General features: G+C 42.2%; 1 protein-coding gene across 5 annotated transcripts in view; it reads left to right on the top strand.

Moving 5' to 3' along the window:
• The window catches only part of plagl2 (pleiomorphic adenoma gene-like 2), a 162,687-nt gene that overhangs the window by 108,729 nt on the left and 26,682 nt on the right, over nucleotides 1-27,276 (top strand). For 2 of the 5 annotated variants that reach the window (XM_038803384.1, XM_038803385.1), the window contains exons 2-4: nucleotides 14,086-14,212; nucleotides 15,012-15,260; nucleotides 23,367-23,803. In XM_038803384.1, the coding sequence (XP_038659312.1) occupies nucleotides 23,544-23,803 (260 nt within the window). In that variant the 5' untranslated portion in view covers nucleotides 14,086-14,212; nucleotides 15,012-15,260; nucleotides 23,367-23,543. Of the gene's footprint in view, nucleotides 1-14,085; nucleotides 14,213-15,011; nucleotides 15,261-15,353; nucleotides 15,604-23,366; nucleotides 23,804-27,276 lie in introns of those variants that run through there. The other 3 variants (XR_005461422.1, XM_038803386.1, XM_038803388.1) reach the window with 3 other exon arrangements.

Here is a 27,276-nt window from a genome sequence, read left to right as displayed (position 1 = left end):
TCATAAACATTACTGAGTCCAACCATGTGAGGGAACTAAACAACAAGATTATTACTGAGCAAAAGATCACAATCTGTATGTATTTTTTTGGCTTACTCGAACAATACATCTGCTAAATATATGAATAAAAACATTTTCTACAGTTATAATACTTTTTTCTTTGGGTGCCCAATGTATTTTCAATGGCAAAATACTGTAGATACTGGAAGTCTGAAATGGGGACAGAAAATGTTGGAAACATTTAGCTGGTCAGGCAGCTGCATTGGAGAAAGAATCAGTGGTCGCATTCCAGGTCAATAGGCTTTCAACACACTGGAAGAATTTAGATTTGAGCTTTATTAGCAAGTAACGACACCAGCAAGTGGACTAGGGAAGAAAAAAAGGGAAGCTGTGTGAAAGCGTGGACAACAGGAATTAAATGACGAAAGCGATTATTGAGCAAGACAAAAGTAAATGGTTGTGTGACCAAAAGAGAGGCTCAAAGCAGATGTTCATGGTTACAGAGAACGTTCTATCCAAAAGTATACCTTTTGATATGTCTGCATTCTAACCAGAATTTTAGTTTTTTTAAATGCCTGAAATCAATAAAGAAAAAGGCAAAGTGCAGGACATTCATATTGAAAATTGCAAGCAATCAATGTGCTCGTGACAATAACCTGCATTTATATAGTGGATGTAATGCAAAATGAAGTCCTGTGGTAGTTTGTATTTGGAAATTGACAGGGATGTGTGCACAGAGCCAAGGAGGGAGTGAGTAGGATGGCTGAAGGGATGATTGAAAAAATTTTGAGAAGATTTTTGAAAGGAGGATAGAGAAGTAGAGACAGAGTGCTTTATGAAGGAGTTTCAGAAAGTGGAGTCATGGAGACTGCCAGTTTTACTATCAAGGCTCGAGTCAAAAGGTAATAAGTAAAAGTGGTGTGTTTATTAAAATTGAGAGGGCAGCAATTTACAATGAATTCCTGCCGTGCAGAAGGAGGCCATTTGGCCCATTGATAATGCACCTACCTTCCGAAAGAGCATCCAACCTTCCGAAAGAGCATCCAACCTAGCTCTACTTGCCCGCCCACCCCACCCTATCCCAATAACCTCAACTGCACATCTCTAAACACTAAGAGGCAATTTATCATTGCCAATCCACCTAACCTGCACATCTTTGGGCTGTGGGAGGAAGCCGGCCACCCGGAGGAAACCCACCCAGACATGGGGAGCAAACTCACAGTCATGCACGGCTGGAATTGAACCCGGGACCTTGGCGCTGTGAGGCAGCAGTGCTAACCACTGTTCCACCGTGCTCCCCATTTAGAATTTAGGAATACACAACAATCTTTCTGGCCTATCTGGACAGATTGCAAAGCAACAACAATTTAAAATCAACACAACCATTTTCAGTTTAAAACTGAGTGGGTGTAATATGATATTGGACTTTGTTATTACCTCCAACTTCTTGGATTGCTTTTAAGTTTTTCTTGCAAATCAAGTGTCAGTGCCTCTGGAGCCAAAGGCTTTGGAACTAACCTGTAGTATTTGAGCATTGGATAAGAGCACAGATAAAACCATTTGGTTCACCTTGGCTAATACTATAATGCAGAACTGGTGCAAAGTTATGTCATTGGATTTGCTGTCTTCCGGATGGGATGTTTTAATGATGCACTGTCCCAATGTCTGTAAAAGATCCAATGACAGTATTTAAAGAGCAGAGAATTGTTCACTTTCAAGTGTATCTGCAGAGCAACAATAGGAACTACACAATAAAAATAATTAATTGGTTGTGAAACACTTATTGAGTACATGATAAGATGCTTCATAAATGTCAATTATTTCCCCTTTCTCAAGGTTTAACTTTACCAGTGTACAGCACAGAGCATTTCTTGCTGAGGCTTTGATAATTCTGCAGAGCAATTAGAGTTCTAATTTATTGTATTCAATTTAAACCTTTATTTTTACATAAAACATCTGGGATGGCATTTCCATGTATGAGGCTTCTGAGCCCACAAGACTTGGGGGTGCTGAGGCCCCACTTCTTTATCGTTTTTAAATTTCATGTGGGTGAAGTGGAAATGTGAAATAGGTGAACATCTAGAATTCATAGAGACAAAGTTTTAAAATACCCCAAAGTACAGTTTGATATTTGTGCAGAGGATGCGAGTGCTGAATGTCGGAGATTTCGTTTCTAACCAAGTCTACAAGCCCTCAAATCTACCTTTGAATTTTACAGTTTATTTGATACACTTTCTAAAGTTCGATGCCTACTGCAATCCTGTCTAAATAAAAAAAACACTGGTAAAATTATAGATATTATATTTGAAAATAAATGTATCTATTTCATTGCGATTCTAATTCCAGATAAATTGTGAATGAAGCCTTCTACATGCACCGACAACAATTCCATTAGTGCATGTCCCAGTCCCAAAGCAAGATGATTGCACTGTTGCATATGTCCTTGTTGTGGCAGCCCAGAAGCATGTGGGAGATTATCGAGATTGAGTGTGCTGGTCGAACAGTTTTTATTTTTAAGAAGCTTTAGGTTGGGGTAAGGGCGAATCATTATTGTTGAAACACAATCTTGGAATGGGGGAATCTTTCCTTGTCTCTCTCTCCGAGCCTATGCATTTCAAATATATGATTTTAAAACCATGGAACAGAAGGCTTTAAATTGCTGTTTAATAATGAGCACTTGCACGGCATTCCTCTTGTTTTAATGGAGGCATTGACACTTTTTAAAAATAAGCTAATTAAAACAAATGTCTTACAATTCATTAAAAGCTCGACCAGTGTTTTTGCCAGCAGCAATTTCTAGTTTACATGGCTCTCTTGGCACTTTACGTATACTGGAATTAAACACCATTACATGCTTTAATAACATCCCAAGGTACCCCACAGAAGTGTAATCCAACAAATAATGACACCAAGTTCAAGAAGCGGATATTCAGAGGGTGACTAAAAGCTTGGTCGGATGTGGATTTTAAGGAGGATTTTACAAGGTGGTGGTGGGGAGGGTGTTTGGGGGGGGGTGGGGGGGGGGGTGGAAAGTGTGTTGGAGAAGTTGAGAGAGGGGGTTCTTAATATTCTTTATAAAATTTCTTGTTTTTTGGACTGGCGTAATGACCAACATGGGTATGTCACATTTAGTTTCTTTTTGAACAATTGCTATACTCTTCAGCTCGGTCATTTCAATCAGTACAGTAATAAAAGTCAACCAAAATTAAGTCGACCAAATGGAGATTTTCTTCCACAAAGGACATTAATGAATGTACAGATGTCTTCCAGTTTTATCACTCATGTAAGTAATAAATGTTGGTGCTTGGTGGGATCTGACCATTATCTGGGTGGCTAAACTAATAACATCATAACATCCCTGATATCACTTCTAGTTGACTCTCTGTCTCATCCGTTTGAAGGCTCGAAAAGACTATTTTCCCTGGTCTAACTTGTAACTTAATCCTGTGGTGTAAGTGATTCACTGGGATTCTCGTAGTCATCCATACAGGTTAAAGTCTTTCCAACAGGTACTTTTTGTATCACCAAAAGGAGCAGAAAATAATACACGGTTATTTTGCTTCCACTCAATCTATTTTTTGTTCTGTTAAGCACGTGGCCCTGCCATTGACCAAGCTTGTTGATTCTCAGAAAATCCATTGCTGTCCTCCAGATAAATCTGCTCGTTTCTGACAGCTTTTGAGTCACACCTTCCCACTGATACGTTTTGGCTGTTAGAATCGCCGTTGAAAAATGGCGTTGACGTATTTTCTAGAATTAGCTATTCTAATTCATGAAAGATTGTATTGGGTATCCAAATCAGAACTGCTTTGATTGAATAAAGTCTTTATGTAGCCATGATGTGGAGATGCCGGCGTTGGACTGGGGTGAGCACAGTAAGAAGTCTTACAACACCAGGTTAAAGTCCAACAGGTTTGTTTCAAACACGAGCTTTCGGAGCACGGCTCCTTCTTCAGGTGAATGATTCACCTGAAGAAGGAGCCGTGCTCCGAAAGCTCGTGTTTGAAACAAACCTGTTGGACTTTAACCTGGTGTTGTAAGACTTCTTTATGTAGCCAAGTTATGAAACATTTCTATATGAAGGAAGGGTAATAAATGTTCAGAGTGAGAGGCAAGATGGCACAGTGATTGGCACTGATGCATCACGACGCCGAGGAACCCGGTTCTATCTCGGCCCTGGGCCACTGGCTGTGTGGAGTTTGCACATTCTCCCCGTGTTTGCATGGGTTCCACCCCCACAATCCAAAAAGATCTGCAGGCTAGCTGAATTGGCCACGCTAAAATTGCCCCTGAATTGGAAAAAAATTATTGGGTACTTTAAATTTATATTAAAAAAATAACTTATCTGTTGCTGATTATTGTTTATTGTTGGTGGGTGAAAATTCGGGAGAAAATGTGAAAAAGGAGAATAAAAATATTTTAAAATAAATGTTCAGAACACCAAAATCGGCAGTTGACTCGAGTTCAGTTGTCAATTTTTCAATCTGAGCTTGAGATATTTTTATTGTCCTGAGGTATTAAGAGATACGGGGTAAAGGGGGGGGGGGGGGCAAATAGTTGGATTATAGATGAATGACAATGTATTGAATTGTGGCAGAACAGCTCACGGGGCTAAACACTTGTTCCTATATTCATAGGTGCTAGCAAGGAGGGAGGTGGTGGCACATTGCCATTGGTCTAATGATCTAGGGACCCAGGATAATGCTCTGAGGATACAGCTTTGAATTCCACCATGGCAGATGGTGAAATTTAAATTCAATAAAAATTGAGTGAATTAGAAGTCTAATGATAACCATGAAACCATTGTCGATTGCCATTAAAACCTATTCACTAATGTCCTTTAGGGAAGGAAATCTTGTCATCCGTACCTCGTCTGGACTATATCTGATTGACATTGAAAATTTCCTCTGCAATAGCCTAGCAAGCCAATTCAAGGGCAACTGGGGATGGGCAATTAATGTTGGCCCAGCCAATGATTCCCACATCCCATCAATGATTTAATTTTTTTTTAAAAAGTAAAGATGTATTAAAGAAAAAGTGAAATCTGATGCCAGGCAGAAATTCGAAGATCTGAGGAATTCATTGGAATCTCCTTATGGATTTCTGAGACTTAAGAGGCCCCAGATTCAAAAGCTCCTAGGGCTCCAGAATTCCAAGTGAGCAAATGCTTTTCGTGCTTCTCCCTTACCGATGCAATAAAGTGATGCCCATTGTCAAAATACAAAATCTACATTATGATGAAAGCATATCCATATTGGAGCTGAATGAGTAACTAATAAGCACTGCTTTCTTCTGAAGAAACTGCATGTTCTCCTTCCTGTCACCTCAAAGAGGGTTATCCAATACATTCAGCAGCTGCATGTTACTAATTGGAAATCCAGATATCACGAACTATGTTTCTGATTAGCAAATAAAAAATGAGGTGTGGGTACTGTTTGGACATGTGATCTCATATTTGCATGACATATCCGTGCCTTTCTAGTGTTGGCTGGTACAATGGAAATACAACATTGTATTTTTTGATCATTGTGATTGCTTTGCTTCCTTACTTACTGAGCAGAGTGAATATACACAACAAAGTACATTTACTTGTGCTATATGAACGAAGATGGTTATGTTTGAAAATATCTCCTTTAACTTGAGGGAAAGGTGAATATAAGAACCTCTGCCCTGAGTCAGGCAGCTGTCATCTGGCAGTCGTAGGGGCTGAAAATCATGTGACGGTTTTCACACTTTCGCACAGAAATAGGGGCCACAGTATTTTGAATGAAGAGAGAAAGAGAAAAGCGGCTGCTGCTGCGAAGAACAGGAAAAGACTGATTTTGTATTCGCAGCCAAGCAGAGTGCTGGGGTGAGCTGGTTTGCTGTTTGAAAAGAAGATAAAACAGAGAGGGCTTTTGGAGATTTAAAGAACAAGGAGTTGCTGATATGGACCTTGCTGGTGAAAGCCAGTTCTGGAATATTCCAGCTGAGTGGAACAATTTTCAAAGGACACTGGAAGACTCAAACTGGCGTGGCCAGGAAAAGTGAGCCTGCTGGAAAACTGGGAATGACTTAAACTTAACCTTCTATTGCCACACATCTCCCACAAGTGTGGTTCATAGAAAAGGAGGTGTTAGAAAATATCTCAATTTAGTTAATGGGGAAATACATTTTTTTTTGGTTTGGTTTATTACCTGTCAAGTAATGTTTGATTTATATGGATTCTAGTTTGTTACAGTAAAAGTCTTAAAACATGAAATCGTGTCGATGCCGATTATTTTTGTCATTCACTGGAAAATGCTTCTCTTTTAAAAAGTTATTGGTATCTATTGGGACCATGACAGCTTTAGGGCATGATCTGACAGCCGCATCACACCCAAGTTGGGATGCGGCACGATCAGTAAATCTCACAGGAGGCCTCTCGAGAGATTTACCCGGCTCGCTATACCTCGTGAGGTCTCATGGGATCTCGCGAGAAGTTCTGATCTGGATCCTGCCCACAATGGGCGAGGCCATTGTTAGGCACACTTAAATATGTCTCCACCAGAGCTAGCCAGCCCCTAGAATCTAACGGCCTCACTGAGGAGACCCCAGCGTACTCCCATTTAGCACTGGTCTCCACAAACTGGAATGGCTGGAATCTCAGCAGATCGGAGGCCCCCGGGTGGTCTTCTCTGGACAGTCTGGTACCCTGGCACTGCAAATGCCACCTGGGAACCTTGGCATTGCCAGCCCTGGCACCCTGACAGTGCCAGCTTGGGTGCCAGGCTGGCAGAGCCACGGTGACATATTGACCATGCTCACGCATGGGCCTAGAGGTGCCCAGCCCTTATGAGGTGCGGTCCGGGAGGCCTGAGGACCACTCAACAGGTAAGTTTGGGGGCTCTTGGAGTCTTCTTGGGGGATCGAGAGATCTGGGCGCCATTTTAAAATGAAGGTATGTGAAGCCTAGGTGGGGCCTTCCTCACTGAGGCCCAAAAAATAAGAGTCCCTTTCGATAATGGTGTTCTTCCCGCCGCTCGAGGCGCTGGAATACACCCTGCTAAACTTGCCCATAACGGGACTCTTTTCTGGATTGGCACAGTGGGCTAAGACTTGTAATGCAGAACAAGTCCAGCAGCACGGGTTCAATTCCCGTTCCAGCCTCCCCGAATAGGTGCCGGAATGTGGCGGCTAGGGGCTTTTCACAGTAACTTCATTGAAGCCTGCTTGTGACAATAAGTGATTATAAATAAGGAGCATGAGTCCTTAACTAAACACTATATATCCCGAGACCATAGTAGTTTCTAATGGATACAGCCTACATGTTTCTGACAGATGTACATTTTTTCCCCCCACATGCTTCTGGGAATTAGGTAATGCTGATAGCAATTCATTTATTGCCCATCTGGCATCAGAAGAGGCTGGTTCGTGTTTTCCTTGATTCCTTGTTACTATTGCAACTGAATCTAAATGATGCCTATTTCATAATGTAAGTGCATTAAATTGGCTTGTAACGCCTTGTGATACATTTCACACGATACGCTCTCGAGTAATGTTCTGTCTGCAGCCCCTTAATAACAGCGGGCCTTTCGTATAGTGAGGAACTGCGTGCACTGCTTCAATTAGTCGCTTATTTGAAGAATGAGATGCCTTTGCTTCACAAGCTCCTGCATTGAATCATGTGTTAGCCTGTTTATTATGTCCATGCTATTATTTATTTCTGAATGAAATATATACCCATTATACTAATTCAGAAATGGGGCTCACCCCCATAACCCAAAGATGTGCAGGCTTGGTGGATTTGCCACGCTAAATTGCTCCTGAATTGGAAAAAAGTAATAATTTGGTTCATAAAGAAAACAACTAAAACATTCAGCAATGTTTTAGAATGATTGCACAAACCTTAAGTTGGAAACTTAGAATACAATTTCCAAAGAATTTTATGTATGCACACCAGTTGTTACAAATGTGAGAAATTGAAGTGTAAGTTGTCCATCTGACCTGGTGGATCCTGCTCTGCCTTTCGATGAGATCAAGATTCATAATCTGCACTAACTCTACTTTCCTACCTTGTCCCATATCTCTTCCTTCCCTTTGTTTATAAATTCCATAAATCTCTGTCTTGAGTATACTCAATACCTGAGCATCCACAACCCTCTGGCGTAGAAGATTCTAAAAATTCTCAACCCTCTGAATGAAGAAACTGCTTCACCTCGGTCCTGAATGACTGACCCCTTATTGTGAGACAATGACCCCGAGCTCCGGATTCGCCAGTCAGGGGAAATAATCTCTCTGCATCTACCCTTTGAAGCCCTCCTGAGAATTTCAAAAATGTGTTGTTTTATTCTGTGTTCTTGACGACATTGAACAGAGCTGTACTTTAATTTTAAAACCCTACAATAGTGCAATACCTCCGAGGGGAAAACAGACGTGTCAGACCCACTGTAACAGGACCTGTTTGCTAAAGAAAATTCTTAAAACGACATGTACTTCTACACAACGTATACGACACAGCTGCATATTCTCCTACTCAATGTGTGCTATGTAATTCCACCAACTACTTCATAACAATTAATAATCTACTACCCTGTAATTCTTGTTGCTCAATATGCATTCCTGTCTGTTCTATTATGAACTTTCACGGCTCGATATGGACTATACGTACAACAGCTCATATTTATTTAGCACTTTGATGGTAATAAAACATCACATGAAGCTGAAGCAACGTTAAATCAAGCATGGCACCAAGCTGCATAAAGACCTTTTTATTCCATCTAAAACTCCTTTTTTTATATCCCATATATTTTGTCTCAATGCAAATACACTCCTTTCCCCACACTCCCATCCCCTCCCTCACCCGCCACTGCAGCTGGTCATCTGTGTCTTGTTCTTAAGATTGCTACAGTTTTGGGATATCTCTTCCAGCTAGTGTATAATGTTCAACAGACTTTACCTCTCTCTTCATTGTGATGAAGAGCGAAAGGTTAACTCTTGTTTTCGCTCCCTACAGATGCTGCCAGCCCTGCTGAGTTTTTCCAATATTCTGTTTGTTTTCATTCTAGCATCCACAGTGTTTTGTTTATTAAGGGCACACACACTTACCGTGAGTGCGTGTATCCTTCCAATTGATTGCACAAGTTTGTTGCACCGAAAAAGTTGAACCCGCTACCTGATGGGTAACCTGCCGGGAGGGAAGCCGCGAAACCCCTGTCGGACACAGCACCGACCAGAGTCACCGAGCAGTGTCCAAGAGTCTTTGCTGCACTTATATGTATATTAGGGCAGATGACCAAACGCAGGTAGGTTTTAAGGAGCGTCTTGAAGGATAAAATGAAATTGGAGAGGTGTTGGGAGAGAATCCAGAGCTTTGGACTGAGGCACCTAAAGGCACAGTTACCAATGGTGGAGCGATTAAAAATGGGGGTGCTCTCGAGGCCAGAATGAGATGAGTGCAGGTATCTTGGAAGAGATCACAGATTTACAAAGTATGAAGCCATTGAGGGATTGAAAAACAAGGATGAAAATTTTAGACTCAAGGTTTTGCTTGATTGGGAGTGAGCAGTTCAGTGAACACCATGGTGGAAGGGGCACAGGAACTCCTCTGAGTTAAGACACAGGCAGCAGAGTTTACAGAGGATAGTATGTGGAAGACCAGCCAGGAATGAATTGGAGTGGTCAAATCTGGACATAACAAAAGCATGAATGAGGGTTTCAGCAGCAGATAAGCTCAAGCAGGGACAAAGTTGTCACAGAGGTGGAAATCGATGGTCTTAGTGTTGGTGCAAATATGTGGTGGGAATCTCATCTTTCGGCCAAATATGACACTAAGGTTGTGAACAATTTTGTTTAGTCTCGGACAGTGACCCGGAAAGCAATGAAGACGAATAACTAGGGAACGGGGTTTCAAGTAAGGATTGTAAACAGCGGCTTCAGTCTTCCTAATATTTAATTGGAGGGAATTGCTGCTCATCCAGTACAGGATGTCAGATAAGCAATCTGACAATTTAGCAACATTGAAAGAGTCGAGAGAGATCATAGAATTATCATAGAATTTACAGTGCAGAAGGAGGCCATTCAGCCCATCGTGTCTGCACTGGCTCTTGGAAAGAGCATCCTATCCAAGGTCAACACCTCCCCTATCCCAATAACCCAGTAACCCCACCCAACACTAAGGGCAATTTTGGACACTAAGGGCAATTTATCATGGCCAATCCACCTAACCTGCACATCTTTGGACTGTGGGAGGAAACCGGAGCACCCGGAGGAAACCCACGCACACACGGGGAGGATGTGCAGACTCCGCACAGACAGTGACCCAAGCCTGGAATCGAACCTGGGACCCTGGAGCTGTGAAGCCATTGTGCTATCCACAATGCTACCGTGGTAAGGTGGAGCTGGGTGTTGTCAACGTAAGAGTGAAAACCAAGTGTTTTCAGATGTTGTCACTGAAGGGTAGCATGCAGATGAGAAATATAGTGTCAAGTACGCAATATTGAAAATGTATACATTCTCAATGAGTACAACTTCAAATTCTATTGCAAAATGTGTACCGTTATAACGTTTACACCTGACTGCAAAGATATCACTAAATCTGTTAGGAAAACCACAACTTTCAGGGGCAGAACGGTAGCACAGTGGTTAGCACCGTTCCTTCACAGCACCAAGGACCCAGGGTTCGATTCCCGGCTTGGGTCACTGTCTGTGCGGAGTTTGCACGTTCTCCACGTGTCTGCGTGGGTTTCCTACAGGTGCTCCGGTTTCCTCCAAAAAGTCCCGAAAGATGTCCTTGTTAGGTGAATTGGACATTCTGAATTCTCCCTCAGTGTACCCGAACAGGCGCTGGAATGTGGCAACGAGGGGATTTTCGCAGTAACTTCATTGCATTGTTAATGTAAGCCGACTTGTGACACTAATAAATATTATTATTTTTATAGCTTTCTTTTAAAATACGGAAAGACATTGCAATGTCTGGACACTTAATGCCGAACTGGAGGGTTTTTTTAAATGAAGGGTCATAAGTTCACCTTTAGACTGGGAGCAACCCTACCTTTTCCTAAGAAATCTCCTGACCAGCAGGGTACTTGAGCAGAGAAATCTGTTTGTTTTGAGCTGCAATCACTTTAATTGATATGGGGGGGGGGGGGGGGACTGGTAGCTTGTATTTTACTGGAAAAATCAAATGCCCAAGTTTTGAACCCGTTGTTTTTGAAATGCGTTTTGGGGAATAAACTGAGAAAGAAGGCTGGCCTAATGCACTCTCTACTCTGCCTTGCCTGAAATTCTGTGTGTGGTCATCAGCCTGAAGCCAGAGAATCCTCATCTGATTTAACTTGTCAGCATTTGGAAACATGGAAAGCTGGGGCAAGAAGAATAGATCCAGCTCTACATTCTCCTCCACATCAAAGCTTCATTGGTGAGAGCCTCCAGACATCTACCAGGTCTTCATATGAGGGAGCTCCAGATCGACAGCATCAAAACCCTGCAAACCTTATCTGTTATTTTGTATTGCCTATCCCCAATGCCTGTTTCTGCAGAAACCCTATCGGATTGTCTTTTGTTTCTGTATGTGTGTGTGTGTGTGTGTCTGCGTGTGGTGGGGTGTTTTTAAAAAAAACAATAGATTGTTATACTTCCAGAGCACCATTGTGTGTTAACTAATACGTTTTGTTTTTTAATAAATCAATTGTTCTGAATTTATGGAAAGAAGCTTGATTAAGGGGAGGCATGGTGGCGCAGTGGTTAGCACTGCTGCCTCCCGGTGCTGAGGACCCAGGTTCGATCCCGGCCTCGGATCAATGTCCACTGCACATTCTTCTCGTGTCTGCGTGGGTCTCCCCCGCACAACCCAAAGATGTGCAGGGTAGGTGAATTGGCCACGCTAAATTGTCCCTTAATAAATTTTTTTTTAAAAAGATGCCTGATTAAAGTCTCTTTATTTTGCGTCTAACAGCAACAAAGGTAAATAAATGGCCATTTTAGGTGAGTGAATTAAACTTTTAAACCAATGATGTGACCTGAGGAGTAGTGTGGCTAGATAACTCTTCCCATCCTAGTCGTAACAAGACCCATAACTCCTGGGTTCCACGGCATCGCATTTAAGGGGTATCTCTATGCTGCCTCTCAGAAGTTCCCATGTAAGGGTTTACCCGCAATTGTCCAGAGGTCTAACTTCCTTTGGACAATTGCGCTGTGCTGGGAACTATCCAACAGAAACACTTAAAATCGCTAACTTCGGATGGTTCTGCCAGTTTAGCCCTAATAGTTACTCTGACAGAGTTAGAGGATAAAATCACTTCTAAACCCAGAGTAGTTAATTAAACAGTCAGACCCAGCCTTGCACAGGACACACTGCACACAGACGATCCCCCCCCCCCTAGGAGACCCAACACACCACCTTCACACCCAACCTGACTGACCCCCCCCCCCCCCCCCCCCCCCCCCCCCCATCCCCCGATTGATGCCGTTCCCTCCCTCCCTGATCTGCTCCTCTACCTCCCCGGACCGGCACCCCTCCCTCACTGACACTCCTTCCCTCTCGGACTGACACCACCCATCCCCTCCCACCAGATTGACGCCCTTCCCTCCTTTCCCCGATTGGCGCCCCTACCTCCTGGACTGGCACCCCTGTCCCCTTCTCTCTCCCAACTGATACCCCTCCCTCCTTTCCAGACTGATGTTGTTCCCTCCCTCACTCCCTCCCAGACTGACCCCCCTCCCTCCTTACCAGACTGACGCCCTTCCCTCCCTCTCTCCGTCCTGGACTGATGCACCTCACTCTTTCCCTTTCCCTAAACTTTATAACTTACCTGCTCCCTATAAATTGTTCCTTTAAACCTACTGCTACTGCCATAAAAAGGGGGAGTGACGTATCTGTCTGCACCCAGTTACTCCACGACGATCCCGATCGGGGGTTCGCTTCGCTGCTGCTGTCTTACCCAGCCTGGATGAAGAAGGTTGGGTGAGACAAGGGCTCAGGAATCCCAGCACAGGCAAGTCTTGCCTGGGGAGAGTAACAACCCGCTGGAGATTGCCACCCTGTGGAAGTTACAGGCCATTGATATAACACAGTGTATATGTACCACACAGTTACTACAGTGTAACATTAATGACACACTGCTGTACCACTACAGCAAATGCTATGCAAAATACAATTTTAGATGTAAATGTCCAAATTATATACAACATCCACTTGCATTTAAATAGCAGCTCTAACGTTAAAAAGGTGTTTCACAGGAACGTTATCCAACAGAATTTGACACTGAGCCACATGAAATATTAGAACTGGTGACCCAAAGGCTTGCTCAAAGAGTTAGATTTCAAAGAGTGTCTTAAAGGGAGAGGTGCAGAGGTGTGTTGAGGGAAATCTAGTGGCTGGGGTCTCGGTAGCTGAAGGCACGGGTTGCCAATGGTGGAGTGGTGAAATTCAGGGCGCTCAAGCGGTCAGATACATAGATATATTACTTGACTAAGAAATTTATATTTCGATTTGACTTTTATCTTGCACATGTTTAAAGACTACCGTATACTCGGTGGTTCCCACAACAGTTGAGCCGAGATCTGTAGCGAAATAAATTTTCTTGCAGCTGGATTCTACTCAGCCCTTCTCCTACCACCTAGTGGAGATGATGTGCTATTAACAGAAACAGGAAATATATTGTGAGTACTTGGCACAACTTTAGGAAATGTCTTGTTAAGATTTTTTAAAAGAAGCATTAATGCCAAATGTGCCAGTGAAATACTTGTAATTTTGGCAAGAAGATAGGAAACATTGTGGTTTGTGTATGAAATTATGAAAAATGAAGTATATTTTTAACCATGCTTTACCATTGAAGCCAAGTTGAATTTCTTGCAGAATCTATTTTGCGTCCCAAAATAGTTTTGGCGGCACTTGATCAATATATTGATTGGTTGTTTTCATGCTTTGACTAAATGATTGGCCCATATCAGCTTAGAATTGAAACAGTGTTGCCAGGGTAATGTAACTGAGAGGTGCATTAAAGAGAAACTATTATGAACAAATGACCATCCTACGTTATAAGCAGGGTCTTGTTCATCAAACAGTGCTGCTTATTAAGAAAATCATTCAGCATTTCTAATCGATGGGAATTTTTTTCTGTGTAGGTCAGTAAAGATGTGCAGCAACACTTCCTGGTCTCCTCCAACGAGAATTGTTGGAACTGGCTGAAAAGGGATTGTATTGGCAGAGCTGAAGGAGATTATTGTACATGTGGAGCAAGTCATGCCAAAGGTAAATTCACCAGTTACTATTATCGAGTTGTTCGTGTTTTACGAAAATACAGAGAATGTCCTCGAAAGGACTTGTTTAATTTTTAATGTAAAGTGGTTGATTTCATGATTTGTTACACACCTGAGATGAGGAGAAATGTCTTTATTCAGAGGATTGTGAATCTTGGAGTTCTCTACTCCAGCAGGAAGTGGATGCTCCATCACTGAGTCTATTCAAGGTTGCGATTGATGGGTTTTTGGATCTCCAGGAGTCAAGGGGATTTCGGGAAGGGGCAGAACAGTGGGCTTGTGACAGAAGATGAGCCATGCTCGTATTGAACAGAAGAGCAGGCTCGAGGGGCCATATGGTCTACTCCTCCTTCTGTTCTCATGTTCTTACGTAACATAATATGGGCATTCCACTCATTTTTTTGAGCTTTATGACAGTATAGATTTTCCGGTAAAGAGCTCAACAGCCTGCAAGATTTATGAGAGTGTATGGTTGTCTCTTCAAGCTAGCTAGCCCTCGTGGATGGCACCCTTGCCTATATCACCAGCCAGCCACGCAAATGAGACCAATGATTTCTTTTTGTGTGACTCCTTGTCCCCCAGGCATCTCGTCCAGTGCTGAGTAATTCTGTTTCATTTTATTAACTGTTTTGTGAGTCCACTTTACGTTTTGACAATGTTGTATACAGTTCTTTCATACACTTACGAAGGAACTGAAAGTCAGAATCTAGGAAAATCGGTTATTAAACATTTGGATGGTTATTTTTTTTTGCATGGGGCAGATTGAAATCTCTGTGTTTTTTCCTGTGCAGATCTCGTTGGGCCATGCATCTCCTGTGACTGAGAGAAGGCGTGCAATTGGCTCCCAGGCCTCCGCAGTTTCCAATTATAAGTGGTTGTTCAGAAGTGTAGAGCGGTGGCCTGGCAACATAATCTACCTCTTTTGGTAGATGCCAAGTGCAGGTCAAATACTTGACCACAGAGTTATGACTGATCTGGATAATTGTGCAGGGGTGCATTTCAACCTGTGTTCGTCCACTTCATGACGCCGCCACTACACTGTAAGTTTGGTCGTTGCACTCTCACCGCATTGTAATTAATATCTTGTTTACATGAGCACACATTCACTTACACTTGCATTTTCCATGATAAAGGTACAGATTCACGAACAGCAATTCATGCAAGCAGCCATGGAATGGTAGGCAGTGTAAAACCACTAATGGTTACCTGGAATCTACACTCCACAGTAATCATGTGCAGCACATTCTTAGACGAATACTCCAGGATAAAGTTGCATTGTGGTTTTAGATGTAGAGTTGCATTTTGGAGCCAAGTTTAAAAAGGTAAGGCCACTGTAGACCTACCATGGAATGTTCCTTTAAAGCTGCAGTAGCCGTCAGCTGACGAGGTAGGCATGTATGTTGTAACCATTTTTAAAAGATTCTCGGAACAGTGAATGGACCAGGTTTCGAAATGGGTGGAAAAAAAGCAAGACGTCGCTTATCCAGCACTTTTCACATCTCCAATGTCCCAGAGCACTTTGCAGCTAATGAAGTGCTTTTGGAAGGGTTATCACTGTTGTAATGTCAGAAATACAGCAACTAATTAGCCTCAGCAAGCTCCCACAAACAGTAGTGTGATAGTGACCAGATAACCTGTTTCTGTTGTATTGGTTGAGGGATAAATATTGGCCAGGACACAAGGGAGAAGTCTCCTGCTCTTTGCTCTCCTTCGAATGGGATCTTTTACTTCCACCTGAGAGGGCAGAGAGGCCCTTGGTTTAACATCTTATCCTGAAGACTGCTCCTCCTGCTGTGCGCTGATCCCTCAGTACTGCACTGGAGCATCAGCCCAGATTTTTGTGTTCAAGTCTCTGGAGTGGGAAGTGAATCTGCAGCTTTGACTCTGGTGAGAGTGCTGCCAACTAAGCCATCGCTGACACTTAAAATAATGTAAGAAGACGTAATGGAATCCATGGATATTATGGTAATATATATGTCAACCAGCTGCATCATGAAATACTGTTTTGCTTAATAAGAGGATATGTTGATCTCTGAATTTTATTTAGGACTAGTTATGAATAAAGCGTAGGACCTGGGGTTCAGATAATCAAAGATGCATTAGTGTTTTGAGCGACATGGTGAATTCATTGTAAACACTCCAGCCTTATTAAACATGATTCATTGTTTTGTATTAGCCCTTTCCCGCATACAAAATCTTAATTCATCCCAAGTGTCTTTTTTATTTAATTAATGTATTTTACCTTTCCCCTCTTTTTTTTAATTCCGCTTCCACATCACCATCCCTAATTGAGAAGGGGTAGTAGATGACCTACTTGTAGATACCTACCATTGTTACTCTGTCACTGCCAATGGATGTGTTAGTTTACTGTGGACTGGCCTTCTCTCTGGGTGCCCGCCAGAATTTATCTTTGTGCAAGTACATCAGCCCTGTTCTGTGTCTCCCATGTTTCCCAGCTAGAACTGCAAACATATCATTGGGAAGACCCTACAATCTGCTGATGTTTAGATCGATCCATATAACAAGTTCAGCATCTGGCCGTCTCTCTTTCTAAGTTGCACTGAATATCAGTGAGTAATAATATCAAATAATGTGCTCTTATTTTTGCATGTAGTATGCATCATGACCAATTTGTTCCAGCAACATTTCTGTAACACTTTGAATGCCACTTCCTGTGTAACGCACCACAATTACAAGTGATCACAGCCAGCTAGGCAAACGTAATCTACCACTCCTAACTGGGTCATTCTTCTCATCTGATTGATGACCGTGCCCAAGTTTCACTTCCTCCAACAGTGGTAGCAGACGAGAGGCGCATAATTTAAGATAACAACAACTTGGATTCATACGCCGCCTTTAATATTGGGGCACCTTTGGAGGCTTTCTCAGGAGAATTATCAAGCAAAATTTGACACCAAGGCACATAAGCAGATAAGTAACTGAGGAAAAATTTGTCAGAGAGGTTTTAACAGAGGAGATGGGGATAGTGAGGCGGAGAGGCTTAGGAGGTGAGGGCAGGGGCAACTGAAGACAAGGCCAACATCGGTGGAGCAAATACAATCAGGTATGCACACAAGGCCAGAATTGGAGGAGCACAAAGCTTTCAAGGGGCAGCACGGTAGCACAGTGCTTAGCACTGCAGCTTCACAGCGCCAGCGTCCCAGGTTCGGTTCCCCGCTGGGTCGCTGTCTGTGCGAAGTCTGCACGTTCTCCCTGTGTCTGCATGGGTGTCCTCCGGGTGCCCCGGTTTCCTCCCACAATCCAAAGATGTGCAGGTGGATTGGCCATGCCAAATTGCCCTTGGTGTCCAAAAAGGTTCAGTGGGGTTATGGGGATAGGGTGGAAGTGAGGGCTTAAGAGGGTCGGTGCTGACTCAATGGGCCGAATGGCCTCCTTCTGCACTAAGCATGATATGGTTGAATGAGGTTACAGGCATCATTCTTTCTAATTTATTTGGCGTGTGCAGGTGATCTATTCAAGGGTGTAGGCAATTTACATTTTGTGCATGACCTGTGAACATGCGATAGCGTGAAGGGGCTGAATTGTGCACAGACTGCATGAGAGCTTTAAGGTGCAACCACACAGCTTGCAGAGAATATTGGTTGCAGGGATAAGAAGTGGGCGAAGCAGTGTAAGGACTTAACAATAAGGATTTTAAAATGTAGGCATTTCCGGACTGGGAGCCAATATGGATGGAAGCACAGGGTTAATGGATGAACGGGACAAAGGCAGCAGAGTTTGAGACAAATTCCAAGTTTATTTTGGGTGCCAGTTAAACAGATCGCTTTGTCCTGGATAGCGTCAAACTTCGAGGAGCTGCACTCAGTCAAGTGGAGAGTATTCCATCACGCTCCTGACTTGTGCCTTGTAGAAGGTGGACAGGAAGTGAATTACCCACCCAGAATTCCCAGCCCCTGACCTACCCATGTAGCCCCAGTATTTATATGACTAGTCCAGTTAAGCTTTTGCTCCGTGTTGATGCTGATGGAATTCAGTGATGCTGTTACAGATCGAAGGGAAATGGTAAGATTCTCTCTCTCTCTCCATGGAGATGGTGATTTTCTGACACTTGGTGGCACAAATGTGGTTTGCCGCAATCAGTCCAAACTTGAATATTGTCAAGGTCTTGTTGCATACCCTTCAGGATTTGGTCAACTCAGTCATTCGTGATACTATCGGGCCACTCTTGTAATGGACAAAGTTTCCTATCCAGAGTGCATTCTATGCCCTCATTGCTTCCTCCAAGTGATGTTCGATGTGGAGGGATATCGATCCATCAGCTTGTGGTGGGTTCAAATCCAGAGGTTTTCTCGTCATATTTCACCTAATGTCATGCAATCTCTGGAGGCGGTGTTGAGGACTTCCAAGGCCACTCCCTCTTGACTGGAGACTGTGCCATCACCTCTGATGAGTTTGCCCAGATTGCAAAATAAATACACTTAATTTGAATTTTGACCCGGGGTGGGGGGTGCTCTTAAAGTAAAACTTTCCAGAGAACGAATATCTGCACCCTCTTACTTGGCGTCTGCATGAACTCACATAATGTTTCCTTAACATTAACTTGTAACTTTTATCCATATGCTGAATGGCTTGAAGTTCCTAAACTTATAAATCGGCACATTCTCTCACTTGATGTAAAGAAAGAAAGCCACATTTCTTTCAGCCAGAGCTTGAAACCTATTAATAACTTACTGACCTTGAGTTAATCTCACCTGGATTCCCAATAGGGAATATCTGGGCAGCAACCTTAAACGGGCAGATCTGGTTAACAGTGAAATATTGCAAATGTACTCCAGGCTACCAATGAACAATGTCATAGGGGATCTGTTCATGATTAATAAAATGCTGTATTAGCTGCTGCCTTTGACACCATAATGAGAGCAATTTCCTTGTGCGCTGTAAAAATTACTCTTAATACTTGATTAATGATTTGCACAAGCATAAATCTCAGAACTTGTACTCTCAACCAAGAGAGAATGGTTGTCCTATTTTAAAGCCAATATGTTAAGGCTTGGTAAATGTGATTAGATAAACATTCAGACACTCAAGAAAACAATCGTAAAAAAAAGATTGTTTCCCATTGACAAATTGTTGCCGTTTGTATTGCCGCCTCAAATTGTTCCCATGGGTTTTTTTCAGTTTCGTCTTGATCAATGAAGGAGAGGCCCCACTGGCATGGGAGCAGAAAAGATTTTGCAGGAATGGGACCGGGGCGAGGAGCTTCAGCTACCTGGATAGGTTAGAGAAGCTGGAGGTGCTGATCTTCACGCAGAGCAGGTTAAAAGAAGAATAGCAAAGGTGTTCAAAACCATGGATGATCTGAACAGAGTAAATAAAGAGAAACCAATTTACCTCGCAGAAGTATTGGTAACCAGAGGACGCAGATTTTTTTTTGTCATTGGCTAAAAGGCGATGCAAAGAATTGCTTCCCATAGTGAGTCATTATGATCTGGAATGCACTGTCGGAAAAGAGTGTTGGAAGCAAAGTTAATTGTAACACTCAGCAAATAATTAAACAAATACTACTTGAAGGGGACAGTGTAACAGAATTGCAGAGCTCCAGCAAAGAGCTGGCGCAGGCAAGGAAGGAAGATTACAAGAACCTTGAAAGCTAATTCAGCTGAAGTCATCCTCACTTCCTAGCAGCCAATTGCATAGTGATAGCGACGGTGCCCTTGTAGCAGGTTTGCTGTTAGTCTAAAGATTAGTGTTTTTTAAAAAAAAAGATGAGGAGTTAAAAAAGAGAAGCCACATTTGAACTTTTTTACAAAAAAGGAAGACAAAATTTTTCACAGTTTTAACTTTGCACTGAAGTTGATGCCGTAGCTCATGTTGACGGCAGCAACAAACACATTTTTATCAGTTTGTAATTTTCCCATTAGCGCAAGATCAATGTTTTAGTGAGCGGTTCAGGTGAAAAATTCTTGAACTTTTTACACAACACAATATCTCATAAATTAACACTAAATGTCAATTTATGTTAAGGTGTTGGTTTAGCACTGTGGGCTAAACAGCTGCCTTGTAATGCAGAACAAGGCCAGCAGTGCGGGTTCAATTCCCGTACCAGCCTCCCCGAACAGGAGCCAGAATGTGGCAACTAGGGGCTTTTCACAGTAACTTCATCAAAGTCTACTTGTGACAATAAGCAATTATTATTATTAAATGCCAGTGTTACAGAGAGGAGGGGGATAAATTTAAACAGCCCTGATTTCTCCTCTCACTACCTATCTGTAAACAGAAAGGTGATTTTGTTTTCTGATTTCCTAAACCCCCCCCCGGTGCCGTTATAAGTGGCAGCAAATTTACCCCACCCCACCAGTTTGGAGTGTTCCAAGCTTGAAATATGGTCAAATTTATTTCTCACACAAAACGGAAAAGGTGTTTTGTGATATCTATCCCTTTTGCACTCCTACAATAAAAGAGGGAGGAAAGAAAGGGGAACAGGGCAAGACCACAATAGAAATCATGTGGTTTATGTGATTCCAGAATGAAAAGGCCAACGTAGTCCTTGAGAGGGTATCAAGCTGACTGTTGCAAGGTGATCTGTCAGTCCAAAAGTGAGGTCTTCCCCGATGGAGAAGGAATGTAGGGTTAATTTGGTCTTGAAGGCACAAATACAGAAGTTCCAATGTTTCAGTCGCCTGAACAGAGCTCTTTGTGCTGCTATCTGCTCGATGGTAAAACGGTGGACTGAGATAGGCTGCTTGCCTGGAGTTCTTCTCTTCTGAGGTCAAAGATTGACTCTGAGTTCAGTTCCACGTGGCAATATTACAGGTTCTGGAAGCTTGGGGGAAGTCATGCGACATGCCTCCCACTTCTCCTGGGTGTTTAACAAAGGATGTATTTTTCTAGGACTGGAATCCTTTTTAAAAAAAAATACATTTTGAGTACCCAATTCTTTTTTTCCAATTAAGGGGGAATCCACCTGGCCTGCACATCTTTGGGTTGTGGAGGCGAGACCCACGCAAACACGGGGAGAATGTGCAAACTCCACACGGACAGTGACCCAGAGCTGGGATCGAACCTGGGACCTTGGTGCCGTGAGGCAGCAGGGCTTATCCACTGCGCCAACGTGCTGTATGTAGATCTGGAATCCTGAGCCAGGGTCCCTTTTGTCTTTTGCAGTAAAACCATCACCGGTGGCCAGAGTTCTTCTTGAGGAATATGTTTGTGCAGCTCCAGGAAGGGGCATCAGCATATTTTAAAAGAAATATTAAGTCTCTGATGCTTGTCTGAAGGTTCAAAATTCCTCTGGTATGAGTCATGGCTAGTCAGGGTTAAGCCTTGCTCCACTTAAAAAAAAATACAATAATTTTATAGAGTAGCCAGGTTGACATAGATATACATAAGTGTGTGGCCAACATTTATTGCCCATCCTTGGTTGCCCTTCAGAAGGTGTTAGTGAGCTGCCTTGAGCCGCTGCAGTCCCTGAGGTGTAGGTACACCCACAGTGCTGTTAGGGAGGGAGTTCCAGGACTTTGACCCAGTGATGGTGAAGAAACGGTGATACATTTCCAAGTCAGGGTGGTGAGTTGCTTGTAGGGGAGCCTCCAGGTGGTGGGATTCCCAGGTATCTGCTGCTCTTGTCCTTCTAGATGGTAGTGGTTGGGATTGGACAGTACTGCCTAAGAAACCTTGGCGAGTTACTGCAGTGCATTTTGTAGATGGTACACACTGCAGCCACTGTTCATTGATGGTGGAGGGATAGAATATTTGTGGAAGGAGTTTCTATAATTCCTTAATCTCTTTAAACACTTTGCATGAACTTGGTTCCTATGAAGTGCAATGAGGGTTTGCTAGGCAAATGCAGTGCCAACTAAATAAATTCCATCAACAACAATGTGATAGGTGATCAGTTGACGTGTTTTTGTGGTGTTGGTTGAGGATGTTAACCAGGATACCAGGTGAACCTTCTGCTTTTCTTTGAATAGTGACGTTGCACCTTAGCCATCAGAGTCAACAGTGCCTTATGTCTCACCTAAAAGCTGACATCTTTGAAAAAACAGCACTTCCTCAAGTACTGGATTGTTTGCCTGGATTATATGGGGGCCAAATATTGTGGGCTAATCTGGGAAGACTTGATCCCAGTCTTCACGTTCTCCTGTGTCTGCGTGGATTTTCTCCAGTTTCCTCTCACAGTCCAAAGATGTGCCGGTTAGGTGGATTGGCCATACTGTGTTGCCCCTTCGTGTCCAAAGATGTGCAGATTTATTGGGTACCAATGATCAGTGCATGGGGCTTACAGGGATAGGGTGGGGGAGTGGGCCTAGGAAGAGCGCTTTTTCGGAGGGTCGTTACCGACTCGATGGGCCAAATAGCCTCCTTCTACACGCGTGATTCTATTAGTAGAAAGATGTTTAATGCCTTTCGTTCATTATTTTGCAACAGCTTCAATTTTACTAGTGGAGTATTTTATCCTTAACATACTGTTACAACAATTTTGTCAAAAGAATAATATTTCATTTCTCAAAAATTAGAACATGATTATTTTAGATGAAATTATTTGACTTTCCAGTGTACTCCTCATGTCTTTATCATTTCACTATTTTATGTTAAGGGAGTTTCCACGGTTTTTAAACTAAAAGCTTTCCAACCAAAAAGTTATGCAAATAGCAGTGTACAATCAAGCTGCTTGCAGTATCACTATGCTAGTGTAACTATCTGCAATGCTAAAAAGGTAGAACAAGTTGACTTGCTCTTATGTTACTTGTCTGATATTTTAGTTTCCCCCTGTGGACAGACGCGTACCTGTCCTCTTTCTGATATTTCAGCGTGGTTTTGCTCATTACACATAAAGGAACCAATTCCTAAAATTTCTGGACAGAGTATATTGGCTCTCAAAGTCGTGTGTGACCAATTCAACCTCTGCTGTATGTTCTTGATGAGCTACAAAGTCTAGCGTGCATGTACCTGTATTTGTGGAACAGTATGATTTTCCGGCTCAGATCTACATATTTTTAATTTTGTATGAAATTGCATTTGGTAAACAATATGTTTCTTCTTGCAAATAAAACGGGAACCTGAACATTTTGCATTATCTTTGGTCATACAAAGCTCACCCAAAGATGGTTAATAAATGAAGGTACACAGATATAATGATGTTCATGTTTAGGAATGTTAATCTTTGTATTTAATTTGACTTTTAGGCCTAAAATTTCTCTACTCCTCCCATATTGCTGAAGCAGCCTTAAACTCTGGATGCACCAGGTATCTATCAACTGGAAGTGATCATAATACACAGACTGAAAACACAGGAAATACACTTGGTAGCGAGAAGGTGGGTAAAGCCCCATTTTTCTAGGGACTTGGCCGGTAAGGCTGCAATGGCAGCTGTTGCCACTGATGACCTAAGTCAAATCACAATAACAAAACAGAAGGAAGATACGCAGAAGGTTTTAGAAGCCAAATGGAAAGGGAAGGAGTCAAAGCCAAGGAGAACCCTTGAGTGCCTGATCTGCGGAGCATTCTTCAGCAGTGTTGACAAACTTAAAGTCCATTCATACTCTCACACAGGAGAGAGGCCCTACACGTGCTCACACCCGGAGTGCACTAAAGCCTTTGTGTCCAAGTATAAACTTCTCAGGTATGGGAAGCTGAATGGGAAAAGTGCCCTAAAACCTGTTTATCAAATGTATTTAATCCTTTGAGGACGCAACTTTCTATGCTAATTGTACATCTTCTTTAGCTTTTGGAATGGTTTTGAAAGCGATATTGTAAACAAATTCCAAAACTTAATTGTAATATTTTCAAGCACTAACGATACTTGGTGTATTTTTTGAATTCCTTCAAACGTCACTAATTTTTTAAGAATGTTGCAGCAATGCCACTGCAGTCCTCAAAGGGTTAACATAAGTATCTACACCTCCTTCAGGCTTAATGAGGATTCTTGCAAGCCATCTGCTAAAGACCACTCCACTTCTGACCATTGCCTGCTCCAGTGATTTCCTGCATAAAGTGATGTCACGCAATACAGCAAGGATATAATATGCTGTTTGGCTATCGTTACAAATGAAACATCAAATTATTTCCTGGCACTCATTGTGTCAAAACAAAAGAGACTTGAAACATGTGCTTTTCAAATTGTGCATAATGCATTGACTAGGAATCCAGCATTGATTCCAATAAGAAGCCATACTGAATAGTCAACAGTGTATCATATCACAAAAATATTGGGCTTTATTCAGATCAATGTCTTGAAACTCCACTTCTTGTCTTGTATCTGTTAGTCACATAGAATATACACTAAAATTATGTCAAACCAGAATGGCAACATTCAATATAATACTATTTAATAATAAATGTTTTTTGCTTCTGCTCTCATGCCAGGTGATACTGAGATGCAAAATTCACAGCGGGGTTATTTCTAAGGTGGCATAGGTCAAGGGCAGGAGAACATGTCAGTTGAAAATAATTTTTTAAATGATGACATTGGTGCCACGTAAAATTACCTTGGTGTTATAAGAAGGAGAGACGGAACAGCACAACAGAGAGTAAGGATTCAGTAGTGTAGTATTGGGAGTTAGAATTAGAAATTGTAGACTGTGCAGTTGTCTTTAATATTTTTAAGAGAGAGAAAGTAATCCAAAAAATAAAACATAGTAACAAACGCTTTGGTTACACAAAAATATCCTAATGATTGTATAACAATATGTAAGTATCCATTACTGAGAAATCAAATAATGGTGGTAGTGATGAAAGGCAGTTTACAGACAGTATTATCAATGTTAGTTCCTCTCTTGTCCGAGCCTTGACAAAAACTCCCTGTCTCTGAGATTTGAAAATGGGATCTCAGCTTTCAGGTGATCTTGGAATCTTTACAGCTAATGCAGGCGTGCAGTTGCTAACTGAAATGCCAGTCAGCTCCATTCTCTACCATCAGTTGTCGCAATTCAAGAAACCCAGGGGACGAAGAATAGAAGTGGAACTTTACACACGTCTATGAGCATTTGTTTACAGTGATGCAAATTACAAAGATGTACCTCATAACCCAACAACCAGTTTGTCTGTTCATATTTGTAGGAGCCACAGCTAATATCCACGAGCAACTTACAACATAACATAGCTAATAAAAAATAGTCATGCTTCCAAAGCTTTTCATTTTGCACTCATCAGAACAGATGCAAGAATATCAAATAATAAACAAGGGAGAAACAATTTATTCTGCATGAGAAAAGAGGACTGATTGGTTAATTGGCAGGCCAACTCTGGTTTAGGTGTTGCCATGGACAAAGCACCAAAGAACTTCTGTCCCCTATGTTTTTGTTAAATTTGACAAAGATGCAGTGCCTGGAGATGCTCTGTCTGTTTCGAAGGATAGGACATATGCATATGAATAATTAAGCTTTCTTACTCTCTTTAAATAAAAATTGGTTATTTGTAAAACAAATATTTCAAAATAAATTAACTGGAGGGAATTAGATAGTTATCTGATGGGGAAACATTTGCAGGGCCACAGGAAAAAGCCCTTTGGCATTCAGTGGCATTACCATTGCTAAATTCCCTGCTATCAACATCCTGGGGATTACAATTAACCACAAGCTGAACTGGACCAGCCATAGAAATACTGTGATTTAAAAAAAGAGGCCACATCTAAGAGTCCTGCAGTGAATAACTTGTCTTCTGACTCCCCAAAACCTGTCCATAATCTACACGGCATAAGTCAAGAGTGTGATGGAATACTCTTCACTTGCCTGGATAAGTGCAGCTTCAACAACACTCTGGAAGCTTGACTCCATCTGGATAAAGCAGTCTACCTGATTGGCACCCCATCCACAAACATTCACTCCCTCCACCACCGACGCACATTGACAGTTCTGTGTACCAGTTACAAGATGCACTGTAGGCTTCTTAGACAGCACCTTCCAAACCTATGACCGCTACCACCCAGGAAGACAAGGGCAGTAGATACATTAGAACACCAGCACCTGGAAGTTTCCCTCCAAGCCATTCACCATCTTTATTTGGAAATATATTACCGTTCCTTAACTGTCACTGGGTCAAAATCTAAATTTATTTTTAAAAATTAAAAAAAAAGTTGTCTTTTTTCTGGTTGTCAGGATGTAATTAGTGGTGTGCAACAGGGAGCAGTGCAGGTCTGAACTTTTTAGAATTTATATAAATGACTGATCAAGGGACAGAAGGTATGATTGCTAAATTAGTTGATGAGACAAACATGGGTAGGAAAGTGCGTTGTGAAGAGGATATAAGGAGGTTACAAAGGGACATAAGCGAGCAGTCAAAAATCCAGCAAATGGAGAATAATATGAAATTGGATATTTTGGCAAGAGGAATAAAAAAGCATATTATCTAAACGGTAAGAGATTGCAGAGCTCTTGAGATGCAGATAGACCTGTCTGTCTGAGTCAATGAATCACAAAAGGCATTAGGAAAGCAAATAGAATGTTATTATTTATTATGAGGGGAATTGAATACAAAAGCCTGGGGGTTATGCATCAGTTTATACAGAACACTGGTGAGACCACATTTGGAGTACTGTGTACAGTATTGGTTCCCTTAATTAAGGGAGGATGTATACGAGTTAGAAGCAGTTCAGATATGGTTTATTGGACTAAGGAATGGGCAGGTTACCTTTCCATAGAATCCTTACAGTGCGAAAGGAAGCCATTCAGTCTATCAAGTCTGCACCGACCTTCCAAAAGAGCATTCTACCTAGGCCCGCCCCTACACTATCCCCGTAAACCCACACATCACTTAATCCACTTAACCGGCACACCTTTGGACTGTGGTAGGAGCCCAGAGCACGCAGAGGAAACCCACACAGACACAGGGAAAACATGCAAACTCCATGCAGTCATTTAAGCCTGGAATTGAACACAGGTTCCTGCCGCTGTAAGGCAGCAGTGCTAACCACTGTGCCAGCAGGCTGCCTGATGAGGAAAGGTTGGACAGGCTAGGCTTGTATCCATTGGAGGCAAATTGATTGATTGACACATTTAAGATCCTGAGGGATCTTAACAGAGTGGATGTGGAAAGGATGCTTCCTCGACTGGGAGAATGTAGAACTAAAGACCACTGTTTAAAAAATAATGGATCACC

This window comes from Scyliorhinus canicula, chromosome 7 (assembly GCF_902713615.1).
Source record: "Scyliorhinus canicula chromosome 7, sScyCan1.1, whole genome shotgun sequence".
Classification (NCBI taxonomy): Eukaryota; Metazoa; Chordata; class Chondrichthyes; order Carcharhiniformes; family Scyliorhinidae; genus Scyliorhinus; species Scyliorhinus canicula.
This window is presented reverse-complemented; position numbering and strand designations above follow the sequence as displayed.